At 41.5% G+C, this 16144-nt stretch overlaps 1 protein-coding gene across 2 annotated transcripts in view; it reads right to left on the reverse strand.

Annotated features, from left to right (window-relative positions):
* Positions 1 to 5893, reverse strand: part of pde5ab (phosphodiesterase 5A, cGMP-specific, b) — a 114736-nt gene extending 108843 nt beyond the window's left edge. Inside the window, exon 1 of one of the 2 annotated variants that reach the window (XM_082511085.1) lies at positions 5730 to 5893. In XM_082511085.1, the coding sequence (XP_082367211.1) occupies positions 5730 to 5734 (5 nt within the window). In that variant the 5' untranslated portion in view covers positions 5735 to 5893. Of the gene's footprint in view, positions 1 to 4951; positions 5209 to 5729 lie in introns of those variants that run through there. The other variant, XM_082511086.1, reaches the window with a different exon arrangement.
* Positions 5894 to 16144: the final 10251 nt, after the last annotated feature.

Below are 16144 nucleotides of genomic sequence, written 5' to 3' on the forward strand. Positions count from 1 at the left end.
CTTATCATCTCATTACTGTTAGCTGCAGTCCTAAGTGTGTCACAAACTGTTCATAAGGTTTGCTGTCTCCCTGTACCTTTTAAATGTCATTTTATATCATGTAAATATGACGTTAGACTTTGTCATTACAAATACATGAGGATTAATATTATTGCCCTTAGTGCATTTATTGTTTTTGCTGAAATTGATGTTCTTGAAACTTTATAAATTTAATATTAATAAATCTAATAATCTGTTAAATTTTGACAAAAATGTTTTAAAAATGTTCTGAAAGTGTCCATGTATAGTATTTTATTCACCAGAACAGGATAACATAACAACTTTTTTTAAACACACATAAAGGGCTATCCAGGTGAGGGCACAGCCTATACCAACCACAACAGTCCAGTAGGAACAGTAACCTTATTATATACATGGGATTTTGGGTTAGATCACCAGCTCACTGCCCTCATCATTTCTGCTGATGCTGTGGGAGTCAGCTGGTTCTGGCAGCAAGTCAATAAAATGACGCTAATTTGTGGCTGAACCTAAGTCATTATGGTCTTGTGTGGCAGGCCAAACATTTAGCACATAAAAGTCGCATAATAAAGTGTTGGGAAAAACGGTACAATATCAGTTTCCATTCAAATTTTTGAAGCAAAAGTTTTTACAAATTACTATGACACAAAATAAAGGAACAGCATCCCATTGTGGCTATACTACTCAAATGAAAGGAATAAGTGGTGGATATAGTTTTAGAAGGATCTTGGAAAAGTAAGTATGACTTTGCTGTTTCTAATATTCTAATTTTGTTCTATATAAACTTCATCTAAAGCTGAATATTTATATCCAATCTGCCCAAGGTCAGCAGATATTTTTAAATATTATATATAATTACTATTATTTTTAATATAATAATTTATGTAAGACCTGTATTACATTTTTGAAGTTCTGAGTGCTTGTTCCTTATTACCAGTGATCTACAGCAGGCGTGACTATAAATCTTCATCTCTAACAGTCAAGGGACGACTCTGGCCAGGGTCATAATAAGCTATCCTTTGATTCACCTTCCTTTCATGGACTTGATTCTGTTTATTCTCCCCATTCACAGATTCAGTGAATCTATTACCCAGCTCACATAAACGCAAAGGCGCCTGGCTGGCTGACACTTCACCTCTGCAGCGGAAACTTGTCCTAGAGTCAGGCTCTGTGCTGTTATATCTTTTGAAAGGTACCGTGGAGAACCGCCTCTAAGTGTAAATCACGTTTTGACACTGTGCTCCATTAAAGGTTTTCTAAAGCTTGAGTGAAAAACAGATATTTTAAAGTGTAAAACAGAATTGTAAAAATACAGTATTGCTCTTAATGAGTAAGGCTCTTAAGATATGGGTGAAAACTGTGAGTATTAATAACTTTTACACATCTGTTCATTTCATTCTCTCTTTCTCTCATCAAAATGCAGTTTTTGTTTTAATCTCATCTTGGAGATGGCTTGGAATAGCTCTCATCCTAAAATGGAAACTTGGGATCCACAGAAAGGGAACTTTGCTCCATTAGTGTCACCTCCAGAGGGAATAGGTGACTCGTGTAACCTCAACAAACCAAAAGAAGAGAGGAAGAAGAGGATTGGGTGAAAGAAGGCACTGGAAACGTGAACCAAAGAACACAAATACAAACTTGTGCCAACACTTGTCCATATTCAAACAAGGCCTATATGTAAACCTTTGATCCTACTTTTTTCTTTCCTTCTTCATTATGTAATTGTTGCTCCTGGAGTGACGAAAAGCACATGGCCTTTGCTTACATGTTCCTATTATAAAGCAATAACTTCCAAGCTGGGCAAGCTCAATCTAAATCTAGCTGAAGAGCAGGGCCATTAATCAAACTGTTACACCCGAAAGGATCTGCACCCGCTAGAGGGAGGGAGAGAGAGAAAGCAAATATATTCTTCTATAAACACATATGACTGTTGAAACCAAGCACACCATTGTTTTTCTTGTGACATTACCAATAAGTTTGATGTGTCACATGGCCCTCTTCCTATTGAAAAAACAAAAGTTGTATCCATGATGGCCGACTTCTAAATGGCCACCATGGTCACCACCCATCTTGAGGAGTTCACATAATGTGCCACAAACAGGACTTAAATATCACCGACCATTCCCATTTTATTACGGTGTATCCATATAAATGGCCCACCCTGTAGAATATGTTGAGTTATCACCTTTTAAACGTGTTAACACCGCCATGTTAATAAGGAGCCATTTTACATATCCAGCAAACTTGAAACAAGAACAGAAAAATACACATTTTAGGCAAATTCATAAGCCACAGAAACCAAGACAGAAATTTCTTTGTAGTTTTTCTGAGGGTTGGGAGAAAAGAAACCACTTACCACCAGTGTTGGGACTAACGCGTTATTAAGTAACGCGTTACAGTAACTACGTTATTATTGTGGTAACGAGCACGGTAACTAGTTATTATGCCAAAACCGGGAACACGTTACTCGTTACTGGGATTTAGATAGGCTCGTTATTCGTTACTTCGTGTGGTGGCTATCGCGGAGCTTCCACAGATTCAGTAACATTAGCGAGTGGAGGAAGCCAGCAGGTGGATGAAGGAAAAGGGAGGCAAGAGGAGAGACCCGAAGCGGCCGCTGGTCCGAGAGTGTCAGGTGAACAGAACTTCAGGTAAGTAGTTATTACCTGCAGTCCATCTGGGTCAGATATGAACCAAGTTTAGGTGGAGTTTATTTTCGTTATGCTGACTTTTTCTAGCTAGCATGACGGAGTTTCTATAAACAACAGCAGCACGTTTGATCAGCTGTTGTTAGAATTTATTTAATATTAATTTCTAGTATCAGCTGATGTTTGCTGGAGCCACAGCTGTAAAGCTGCTGGTCATGATATCGGTTTGGTTATGTGATGAGAGGGAAACATGAAGATGAAACCAGGAGATGTCCTTACTGAATCATCAGAGCTGAGCAGGTGATGGAGAAACAGGTTTACCTTTTAGGTGACATGAATGAGTTGAAGGGAAGTTATGAACTGTTTCTGAGAGACAAATAACACCAGGATCCTTTTCTATGTAGCTGACAGCTGGTAACTGTGCAGGGGCGGGTCTAGCAAAGTGTTGCCAGGGGTCCATGTAGGGCATTAACAGGGAAAGGGGGGCACAAAGAAATATTTTTCTTTCTTATTCTCATTTAAAATGTCTCACTTTTAAAAAAATAATTATCTGAGTCTTACAACAAACGATTGATAGATTGATGCATATATACCATCAGAACAGTGTACATCACTGTCACAACAGCGTTTATTTTCATTCAAAGGCTTTATGATTTTTCCTATAATGGTGGGCCGGCCTCTAGTCAAAATGCCCGGGACGATTTTTTTGTCCCAGTCCATCTGCAGTCTGGTGTTACCTACATCTTCCTATTCAGAAGGCAGAATTTCCGAGTTCTGAGTACAATCGAAAGCACCACGACTGCAGTTTTTGTGTTGGATGTAAAAAGCAGGCTAGGATAGAATCAGGTGTGGGATTTCTCTCGTGGAAATGTGCACATTATTCTTTCCTTTCTATTGGTAGGTGGCACAGTGCACTTGTGGCATGTAAGCAAGCTAGAAGACTGGCAGTCTGGCTGGGTATCCAGTTACGGAAGCAACACATTAACAAGAGAATTCTGAGTAAAACCAAAGTTACTTTCCCTAGTAACTAGTTACTCTGAAAGTAACGAGTAACTTGAAGTAACTGAGTTACTTTTGCTAGAAGTAACTAGTAATGTAACTAAGTTACTAATTTAAAGTAACTTACCCAACACTGCTTACCACATACCAGAACTGTCAAGTTGCTGAATGTACTGTTACTGTAAAATTACTACACTTAACAAACTTATCAGCATTGCTCTTAAGTGTTTATTGGTGAACATGACAACAAAGGCTGTAGTCCTGGTCTAATAGAGGTGCAAAAAATAATATTATGCAGATTTTACTCAGGAAATAAAGATTCTTAGCATGCATTGTTTACTGGATACTTGCAAGATAACCAACTTTCTCTAACTCATAGTCTCTCTCTTTGCTAACTTTGCTACCTTGTAGTTCAGAGCAACAGCAGACGAGAGCGGAAAGAGCCGCAAGATGTTTACAATCCTATAATGTTGTGCAAACCTGATAGCAGGCAATTTTACAACAAGATGCTCCACATTTTGTATGGTGTATTATTTCATCTGTTGTAATATGTATATACATATATATATATATATATATATATATATATATATATATATATATATATATATATATATATATATATATATATATATATACATAAATTAATGTTACAAGTGGTTCTGTCACTCTCATCTTGTGGTTGTGGTATTGCGAATTAGTTAATGAAGCAAATTCAAATGAAGCTCTCAATCTTTTGAACAGCTCAGCTGGATACTAACCATCACTTTAGAGGTTGAAAATGTTTCCACTTTGCCTTGTTTGCCACGATTCTTAATATATCTCCACTGTACACAAATCTACACTCAGCACTAACCACCCCAATGCTCTACTTTAAAAAAAACAAACCTCTAAAAGAGCATCAAAGATCTCAGCAGATAAGCATTAATGTCTTGTGTAGTAAAACCAAAGCAAAAAGGCCTCTTGAGATATTTTCACCACTAAGTAGGCCAAATTGCAGAACGAGGAGCAGGAGCAGAGGCCTTATATAGTCAGAACAAACTCATGCTTGACTTTAAGAACTCAGCACACTTGTGTTGTTAACCTCAGTGATAAGTTATCAGAACTAATGACTTATTTTAGTGGCTAAGAGGGGAAAATGTGGGAAAAAAAATAAGATGTCTGGTGTTTATGTGTGTTAAGTTATAGAAGATAGAAAGAATGTGACCTTGAAATGGTGAAAAAGAAACCAAAAGCAGAGGGGACAGAGACAGGGGACAGATGGAGAATACAAAAATAAAACCAACCGGTAAGCCAGTCAAATTCTCCACTTCCCTTCAGACTCTCCATTTCCAATCATAGTAGTCCACTCTTTAAAGAAGGGAAAGGGGGTCAAAGGTGAGGATTTCCTGGCTGTCTTTCAAGCTTGGTCCCCTAGTCCCTGGACTCAGTTCAGATTCATCCCAGAAGTCCCACGACCTCGTTGGAAGTGGTGCCGTACGACGCAGGACTGTGGGATTTGCACAGACCTTTCTTTTTTTTCAAGGGACAGCATGTGTTTGTTAATGTTAGCTTCTGTGGGCGGCTACGGTAAGACATGAAAAATCATCCAAGAGGAGGGGCTGTCAAAGTGTGAGAGCTGACAGACTCAGCCTGGCACTCTACTAAAGCCACACTACTAGAGGACAAACAGTTGGAACAAGAAAGAAAGAAAGAAAGACTTACTGACAGTACTTAAAATTCCCCTTTGCAGCTGTGAGGCAGCAGTTTTGTGTTTTTTAATAAATGCCAAAACCACTTTTCTTTCAGGGTGTTGTAAAAATGTCTCAGAAAGAGTTACACTCAGATTGTTCCATGATGTAGTCAATTATAGTAACAAGTATATTCAAGTAACTGTCACACACAGCATGAGCGCTCTGTTTCACCACAGAGTGTCGCACACAAACTCTTCCACTTCCTTACAAACCACTCCTTCCTCCATCACTCTCTTCAACACACACAAAACAGTGAACTCTCCCATGGTTCAATGTGGCTGCGGTCTGTCTAAATGGGCAACCCCCATCCTCACTCATGCATTGTACTTACCCCATGGCAGTGGAAAGATGTCTTTGTGGCTCCACTTAGCAACCTCAGTCTCAAACTCTTATGCACATGCACTGATGGAGCCTACCAGGGGGTTTCCTTTGCTGGTTTCTCCCACTGTTTTTATCTTCACCCTCCTTTCTCTGGCTTCAGCTGTATCCTATTTTGGAATTAGGGAAGAGAGAAAAAAAATGAATAATAAAATTGTCAGAAAGCAAGCAAGGGAAGTAGAAATAGGATCAAAATATTTTCTCACAGTGTCCCAAGCCAGGGACCTTACTGTGACACCAGTATCCCTTCCAAACGTGCCTCTTTTTTCTTCCCTTCTCCTCCTTCGCTCCAGCTTGAACACTGTGCAGGCCCACAAAGAGGCTGCCCTCACTTTTCCAATTTTATCCTGTGACAGGGATTCTCCAGTGACTTTGGCTCTCACTGTCCTTTGTTTTCCCAAAACTGCGGCAGTTTTAAAACCCACAAAAGTTTGAGCAATAAAAAAATAACACATTTCCTTTGTAGCATTCATGGCTTTTCTATATTCCAACTAAATCTTACAACTGTCTGGCAACAATACTACTTATATTTTATAGTTCATGGGAACTGATCAAAAGATAAGATAAGATAAGATAACCTTTATTAGACTCTTCAAAGTAACTTTTGAACGCTAAATTATCTCATATTTCCTTGACGTCATTAGCAAATCTCCTAATTATCTCCTAATTATGCAACTTACAGTGGAATTAACTGGAAAATAAAATTAAATGCTGGTATGAAAATGTTGATAATACTCCACTACATCTTTAATTGAACCCTGGTGATCAAGGATTCTTCAATTCTTGTTGATTTGAATAAGTTTCAGTTATTGAGGGCTAAAGCCTTCTCAAAACTAAATGACTTGGAAAATAAGGCCTTAGTTATCAGCCCTTCACACCTCCCAGCGGAAATTTTGTGATCTTGGTTCACCCCACCAAACCTTTACTTTTCCTCCTTCAAATCGTCTTGATGCATGCTCAATCATTCAGGTAAGTAAATCCCCAAAAGTTGATTCTGTTCATCTGGACGTAGCGTTTTCAGTGGGAGAAACATTTCGTCACTCATCCAAGTGACTTCTTCAGTCCCAGCTGACTGCAGGTTTCCCCAGACTTATAAACAGTACATTTGCATAATGACTGAAACCAGCCCACTGAAGGAACAATGGGCTGGGAGGTCAGTTCCTTAAACATTAATATGCAGGTTGCTGTTTATAAGATTGGGGAAAGAACGGGAAGTCACTTGGATGAGTGACAACATGTTTCTCCCGCTGAAAACGCTACGTCTACGTTTATCTTCAAACTGCTCAGCCTGACCTGTCCCTCTGATATAGTTATTTCTAATCTTGTCCCTCCTGTCAATCCCAATGAAAATCATCATTTCTGCCACCTCAATCTTCACTTCCTGTCTTTAGTCAGCAGCACCATGTCCAAACCATACATCATAGTACGTTTCACGACAATCTTCTCTCAAAAACTCTCTTCTTCACCTCTGTTGTGCACAGTGCCTTGCTGACCACAGGTATTTAAACTAATCAGCTTTCACTCTTTCTGCTCTTTAACTATTACACCAGCCTCTGTCTTCTTCGCATACATGTACATGCTTCTGTTGACTCGTTCATCTTCTCTCAAGAACATGCCTCCACCTCTACAGATTCTCATCTGTCAACACCAAACACTCACTGCAGATCATAGTGTTGTCTGTCTGATCATCACCACTGCAACCAAGAAGGGGCTCAGAGCTGATTTCTCCCCCCAATCCACACCTGACCACACATGTACCACCCTCACATTTTTTTAAATCTTTATTGTTATATCCAATCACCCTTCTTTCCATCATTTTGCTTTGGCTTTTGGAAAGTAATGTGCTTGCACACATAAGTCTACTTGGCTTATCTTGAGTTCACTCCATCATTCCCAGGAAATGTTCCACAGGCTTCAAAAAGCAACCAGAGCACTGGGGACAGTTTGACTGGAGCCAAGAACTCTACAGCCATAAAGATTCTAAGATTTGTATACTGTACTAATTCCCACCCAGGCAGTTATCTGTAAGTATTCATTAGCTTGTCAAATGTATTGACTGCTGATAGTGTGGAGAGAGGTTGAACCTGTTTTTCTGGTGAACCTGGTTACGGATCAAGAAAAGTTGGGGTCTGAGGTGCCAAATTCTAATATTCCATTCTCGCTCCTTTGCGATGACCATCTCACGCCAGCCCAGAGAGTGGATGTTGCTGCATTGCAACAGGATTTAGCCCTGCCAGTTACACTACTCTCATAGGGCACCATTCTGAAACCCACCCACGGGTGATGGTGCATTCACAGCCCTACATATTAACTGAACATAAGTGGCAAATAGTTCAGAAAGAATTGGTTGCTATGTTGGAGATGAGGGTGATAGAAGAGTGGCACAGTGCATGGTGTAGCCCATAGTTCTTGTGGTGAAGAAAGATGGGTCAGGACAGTTTTGTGTTGACTACCGCGAGGTGAATGAGGTGTCACATTTTGACGCTTACCACATGCCCTGGGTCGATGAGCTCTGCTCTGCACTGGTTAGACACGACTCACTTTTTCACAGTGCTGGTTTTGGCCAAGGGCTACTGGCAGATTCCCTTGCCCCAGAGTCCAAGGAAAAAAATACCAATTACCAATTCATCACACTTCTGTTCAGCTTGTCCAGAGCCCCAGTCACCTTTCAAGGCCGGGCTCAAGGTAGAGGTAGAGCTCACAGCAAACCCAAAGAAGTGTGCTAATGGACAGAGAAGGGCTTGGAAAGAAAAGCATCTTAACTTCTTGAAGAAGTCCGACTACGATGGCCTGGATGACTGAGAACCTTCACAGACTTATGGATGGAGAGAGGTACAGTATCTGGGGTACCGCTTTGAGGTGAGGAAGTGCCCCCACAGACAGACAAAACAACAGCCACCACATCCAGCCCACATCACAAGACCAAAACAGAGGTAAGGCCATTTTTGGGACTGGCCAGCTGTTAGTGCCAGTTTATGCCGAACTACGTTGAGCTGACCTGCCCTTTAACTGACCGCACCCAAAAATGTGCCCCAAATCTGGTCCAGTGACCAGAGCAGTGCTACAGGTTCAGAAAGCCCTCTGTGGAGCACACCTGCTTCACACTCCTTCACACGTCAGTCTGCAGGATAAAAGGGAGGGAAAAGTCATTCCCTCCCTTCTATCCTGCAGACTGACGCCTCAAGCAGAGGGCTGTGGGCCTTTTGTTCCAGCAGATATGGAGTGGCCAACCGCCTGGTTGTGTTCATCAGCAGGAAACTGTCAGACCGGGAAGCCCAGTACAGCACTGTTAAAAGAGTGTTTGGTGGATGGTTGACTCTCTTTGCTATAACCCCCTGTGACTCCCATTCACCCTCTGTTCAGATCAAGTTCAAGGTGATGTTGCAGGTTTGTGGTCAGTGGCTCAGCTTGGGAGGGGTGGAGTGGTTGTTTTCAGGGAGCAGTGTCAGAGAGCCTGGCCAACACAGCAGATCATCATCATCTAATCATGCCTCCCCTATCTGACTAGGACACTGAGACCTGGCAAGGGGTGAAGTATGAGCAGAGCTGGACAAGCTAGGCAAAGCTGAAATAACAGCAGCTCAGACTCTGTAATAAAAACTCTATAATAAAATAATAAAATAAATATAATAAAATTCTATAATAAACCACGTATCCAATAACCATAATAAGTAATAATGTGTGTTGTACTGGGTTCACCTGCAGCAGGATTCATGCTACAGGTGAACCCAAGCTCCATGTAATTATTCCTTTATTTTATTTTATTTTGTGTGCACACTCCTGTGAGTCTGTTTGAACAGCTGTTGTAATAGCTGTAACTAAGGACAATAAGGTGAATCACACATTTTGAGGTGAAGACTTGCTTTGAAGTTAAGCATGAAGGAAATTAATACAATAAAAATTCAGCAATGTGTGTTAGGATTTGCATTTCTTGTATGATACCTATCAACTAAATCTACTTTAGCTTTCAAGTGTCTACTGTTTGTTTCTGTCCAACAGGTTTGTATGTGTGTGTTTGTGTGTGTTTAGCCATTTGCTGTAGTGGTTGGGAGCATTCTGTCTTTGTTCCCAGCAGATCAAAGCAGATGCAAAAAAAAAAACAAACCCTCTTTTGCTTTAAAAGGTCAGTGAAGGTTCAGACAGGAAATGGAACCAGCAACCACCTCTTTCAATTTAGCTCCTTTTTGGGGGGAGAGAACACAGCTTTAGTTCAGCTAGAATAAAGCATCTGGTCTTTTTGAAACATCCTTTGTAGGAAGATATATCATTTCAGATACTAAACAGATTTTTCTGCTGTTTGACATTTCCTGATATTTCTCTTTAGTATGAATTCATTCATTGAATTCATAGTATCGATGTATTTTTATACCTTCCATACATGACAAATTCACATACCAACATAACATACAGGACATGTCTTTAGACTAGAAGCCGGGGTACCCTGAGGAATATTGACTTATAAACTCCACATGAACCTTCTTGCTACGAGGTGATAGTGCTAACCACCGCACCACCATGGAGCCAAAATAATAATTATACTTAAAAAAAAATTGTATTTAAGCTCTTAAGCTTGTTTTTAAACAAGGTTCATATTGAGTAAATACCATAAAACATTTTATTTAATTATTAAAGCAGTAACACTTGCCAGAACAGAGTCTTTATTCGATATCAAAATGCAAACTTTACTGGCATATGCATGTATGACAGGGATCAAAAGGCAAAAAAGAATATACAATCATATGCTGCTAATCATATGTACTTGATTAACTGATTAACAGCAAATGTGACTAAAAAGCAAAACTGGAAGTTTGCTGGTCTGATGCACTCATTTGGAAACCATGGCAAATTTGCCCCAAGGTTAGAAAGTGCAATATTTAGAGAAGTTACCAAAACCAGCTCTGAATCTACATGTGTCTGTTGGACACTGTTTTTTGGGGGTTAGCGTAGTCGCCATGTGAAGGCCTTACTGTAATCGTATGGCAAAACTTTCTGTATTTTAATCGATTCATACATGAGTGTTTCAAAATGGCTCTAGAGCACCACCTGTGCAGGATATTATGCAGTACTAGGGGCATATAGTTTGAGCTACATCTATGAAATTTTGTACCCGTGCAACTTAACTAGAGTGCAAAAAGGGTCAGGGACCCATTGACACTAACCCAACAAGACGTCTGCCATTTCCAGGTGTTGTAATTTTGCAAATTGTGTTGCTTTTGAGTTTTCGTCAAAGGGTGCATCCACGGTGCCACTGCAAATTTCAATCATTCTCCATGAAATTTTAATTTGCTCTCATTAACACATACACATACAAGCAAAATATTTTTGTTTGTGCTGCTATCATTTTAAAGATATTAATAAAATAAGGTCTTGATGCGTGCTCAATCATCCAGGTAAATAAATCTCAAAAGGTTGATTCTGTTCATCTGTTCGTAGCGTTTTCAGTGGGAGAAACATTTCGTCACTCATCCAAGTGACTTCTTCAGTCTCAGCTGACTGCAGGTTTCCCCAAATCTTATAAACAGTAAATTTGTGGAGTGACTGAAACTAGCACCACTGAAGGAACAATGGGCTGGGAGGTCAGTTCCATGATTGTTAATATGCAAATTCGTATGACCATTGATCAACGACTACTAATCATAGCCTACTGATCAATGGCCATGAGTACCATTCACAGAGAGTTGGGGAATGGCTGCAATCACAGCATTGTAAGATGGCGAAAGATGGGCCTCCCTTCTCAATTCAAAGATGGTCAGCTTCCTGACAGCCTGATGGACAAAGCTGTCTCTCAGTCTGCTGGTTCTGGCCTGGAGGCTCTTCAGTATCCTTCCTGATGGCAGTAAACTGAAGAAGCTGTTGAAGGGATGAGGAGAGTCACCTGTAAGGCAGAGGACCTTCCGGATTAGGCAAACGATCTCCTGGGGAGGGAGGGAAGAGAGGTCGACACAATCCTCTCCGCTGCTCTCCCTACCAGTTGTAATTTTTTTCCTGCAGGACCCAGCGCAGGAGTCATACCATACAGTGATGCAGCTGGTGAGGATACTCTCAATGGTGCTTCTGTAGAAGGTGCTCATAATGGGGGCTGAATCTCTTGCGCTTCTCAGTTTGCGGAGGGAGTCGCTGTTGGTCTTCTCCACATTCATGGACAGGTTGTTGTTGCTGCACCACTCTGCCAGATGGTTAACTTCACCCCTGTAGTAGATCTCATCATTATTGCTGATGTGACCTACCCAGATGTTTCGTCTGCAAACTTGATGAAAAAGTTGGAGCTGTGTGATAGTGTGCAGTCGTGGGTCAGCAGAGTGAAGAGAAGGGGGCTCAACACACATCTTTGGAGAGCCTCCGTATTCAGTGTTATTGGGCTGGAGGTGTTGCTGCTGACCCGTACTGTCTGCTGTCTTCCTGTCAGGAAATCCAGCAGCCAGTTACACAGCGAGGTGCTGATCCCCAGCAGATCCAGTTTGTGAATGAGTTACTAGGTAATGATGGTGTTGAATGCTGAACTGAAGTCTAAGAACAGCTTTCTAACGTATGAGTCTCTAGTGTCCAGATGTGTGAGGGCTGAGTGAAGGTCATCATCATCAACTTTATTTATAAAGCACTTTAAAACAACCACAGCTGACACAAAGTGCTGTACATTGGAACTGTAAAATAAAATTACATGAGATATAAATAAAAAACAAATAAAAGAAGAGTGAAATCATTAATTAAATAACTACTGCATTAAAAAAAGAAACTAAGTCTCACTGAGGTTAAAAGCCAAGGAATAAAAGTGGGTTTTAAGACGTGATTTAAAAGTGGACAGTGAAGGGGCCTCTCTAACATGCATGGGCAAATTATTCCATAATTTTGGAGCCACAATAGAGAAGGCCCTGTCCCCTCTGAGCTTCCTCCTGGATCTCGGTACCTCCAGGAGCAGCTGGTCAGCTGACCTGAGAGACCGACAGGGTATGTGGGGATGAAGAAGCTCAGAGAGGTAAGGCGGGGCAAGACTGTGTAGGCATTTAAAAACAAACATAAGAATTTTAAAATTAACTCTAAAAGACACAGGCAGCCAGTGCAGAGAGGCCAGCACGGGGGTTATATGCTCTCTTTTTCGAGTTCCTGTTAGGAGTCGTGCAGCCGCATTTTGAACCAGCTGCAGACGTGAGAGCAATGACTGACTGACCCACACATAAAGTGAGTTACAGTAGTCCAGGCGGGAAGAAATAAAAGCATGGATCACTGTTTCAAGGTACTGCCTCGAAAGAAAAGATTTTAGTCTTGCCAGTCGCCTTAAATGATAAAAACTGGACTTCACCACTGTTCTGATTTGGTTGTCCAATTTAAAATCACTGTCCAACTTAAAACCAAGGTCAGTAACAACAGATTTAAAATAGACTTCCAGGGATCCTAAAACAACAGAGGAGGACTCACAGGGACCACTGGGTCCAAACACCAACACTTCTGTTTTCTTTTTATTAAAATTTAAAAAGTTTCGAGCCAACCAAGCTTTAATGTCATCTAGACATGTCAAGAGAGGTTTTATGGAGATGGCATCCTTGCGTTTTAGTGTCAAATAAATTTGGCATAACAGTGAAATGAGATCCCATGCCTTCTAAGGATAGAACCCAGAGGCAGTAGATACAGAGAAAAGAGCAGTGGCCCTAAAATTGAGCCCTGTGGGACACCACATGACAGAGGAGCAGAAGACGATTCGTAACCGAGAAGGCTGACAGAGAAAGTTCTATCTGACAAATAAGACCTAAACCAATTGAGTGCAGTGCCACCAATACCCACTACATCATGTAATCGAGAAATTAAAATATTGTGGTCTACTGTGTCAAAGGCAGCAGTTAGGTCAAGCAAGACAAGAACAACATGGTTACCAGAATCACATGCCAGAAGGATGTCATTAAAAACCCTTAGTAATGCAGATTCTGTGCTGTGGAGGGTTTTAAAACCTGACTGAAAAACCTCAAAGATTCCATTTTCATCTAGAAAATCTTTCAGTTGACTAAAAACAATTTTCTCTAAAACCTTGGAGACTAAAGGCAGCTTGGAAATAGGCCTATAGTTCGCTAAAACTGTGTGATCAAGGCCAGGTTTCTTAAGCAGTGGCTGTACTACTGCATGTTTGAAATTTGCAGGAACCACACCAGAAGACAGACTGCTGTTAATAATGTCAAGGACATACTGTTGTATACTAGGAAAAATTTCTTTAAAGAATTGTGGAGGGACAGGATCCCGTGGGGAACCTGGGGGCTTAATATGGCGAACCACATCCTCTAAAGAGGAGAGCGTCACAAGCTCAAACTGAGTGAAAACAGCAGCGCAAGGGACAGAGACAGAGGGGTCAGAGTCAGGAGCTGTGATAAGAGCCCTGATGGTGACAACCTTTTCAATAAAAAAGTTCAGAAAATCATTGCAAATCTCAGGAGAAACTTCCAAACAGACATTCAAAGGAGTATTAAGAACAGTGTCAATGGTCCTAAATAACACACGTGGGTTATGACAGTTGGAAGAAATAATATTTGCAAAATATTCCCTTTTTGCCTCTTTAACAGTGTTCTGGTAGCGATGCCAGCAGTCTTTGAGAATTTGAAATGATACATGCAGTTTATCCTTTTTCCACCTCCGTTCTGCTCGACGACATTCCCTCTTAACAGCACGACTGCTCTCATTAAACCAAGGCTCAGGTTTAGCCTTAAGCTGCCTGGTTTTTAAAGGAGCCACAGAGTCCATGATTTTTTGACAGCAAGAATTAAACCAGGAATGTAGGTCTTCTGTGTCAGAGGAAACAAAGTCAGAAGGCCCGCCGAGCTGATTAAAAGCAGCAGAAAACTGCGCAGCAGTGGCGGGGTTAATAACCCGACAGCACCGAGTAGCAGCGCCAGGTTTAACTGCGGTATATGTCAAACCAACGTTGAATAACACAGGCATATGATCTGAGAGTGCACAGTCACAAATCTCCAAGTCAGTGACAGGCAGACCATATGACAGAACAAGGTCCAGTGTGTGTCCGTGCTCATGTGTAGGGCCACGTACGGACTGTACCAGGCTAAAAGAGTCAATAAGGCTTAAAAAGTCCTTTACCAGTGGCTTATCAGGACAGCATACATGTATATTAAAATCTCCAACAATAAGAACACTATCATAGTTGGGCATAATCCCAGCTAAAAAATCAGAAAAGTCGTTTATGAAGTTCTTATTGTATTTCGGGGGGCGATAGATGACAGTGCAGAAAATCGGGTTTGTACGACTCACCTCAAATGAGGTAAGTTCAAAGCTGGAGAACGAAGGCTGTAGAAAACACTGCTTACATTTAAAATCCTTTTTGTAAACAGTCACTGTGCCTCCACCTCTGCCTGACATCCGTGGCGAGTTAAAATAGCAACAATCCACAGGTAAAAGTTCAGATAGAACACTGGACTCACCAACACTCAGCCACATCTCAGTCACACACAGAAAATCCAGATCACGGGAACTGAAGAAGTCCCGAAGAATAAAAGTTTTGTTTAAAAGTGATCTGGCGTTCACCAGGCCAATCCTAGCGGGAGCTGGAGTTGGTGCTCGGGGTTCAGGAGGTCCAGAAACCCGCCGCAGCGATCTCAGATTCCGATAATGTTGACAGCGGAGGTTTAGCCTGGGAGGGCATGGGCAGCGAGGCCGAGGAGCATCATCATCAAAGCCGACCACAGGCACCAAACAGGCATCAACAGGATCCAGAAAACGCAGAGACGCAAACAACCTTGGCAAGAATCCATGCACTGGTCGGAAAACAGCAGAATAATTCTTTAGGTAAACCTTTAGCTTCACCAGGCGACCGCTTCGTTTACCCCAGCGACGAGGACGCTTTCGCCGGGAAGGTAGCGTGGGAACCCGGTACAGGTAACCCGGGGTTTCCGATGCAAATGGGGGCAGGGGTTGCTGCCCACCAGCTCCAAAGGACACAATATTTTGGACCACAGGTTTGAGGTCCAATAGTGTCTGGCGATCATACCTCAGCAGAGACTTTGTTTCATGGATGACACAAATTAAAAATAACATAAACAGGAACAAACTTGGCAGTGACAGACGAGCAGCCACACACACCAGCGCCATCTTGCCAGGTGAAATTGCCTCATTGGTCGAGCGGTTTGACTTGTATGTGAACTCAAATGGATCCAGGTTGAGGGAAAGAGATAATTTGATTTGATACATGACTAATCGTTCAAAGCACTTCATAATGATGGAGGTGAGTGCAACCAGACAGTAGTCGTTAAAGCAGGAGGTAGATGACTTCTTCGGTACAGTAATGATGGTGGAGGCTTCAACGCATGTGGGAACGACAGCCTGACCCTAATGATGTGTTAAAGATGTCTGTGAAGACATTTGTGAGTTCCACAGCAT

Source organism: Aulonocara stuartgranti, assembly GCF_965226115.1.
Source record: "Aulonocara stuartgranti genome assembly, chromosome: 3".
NCBI lineage: Eukaryota > Metazoa > Chordata > Actinopteri > Cichliformes > Cichlidae > Aulonocara > Aulonocara stuartgranti.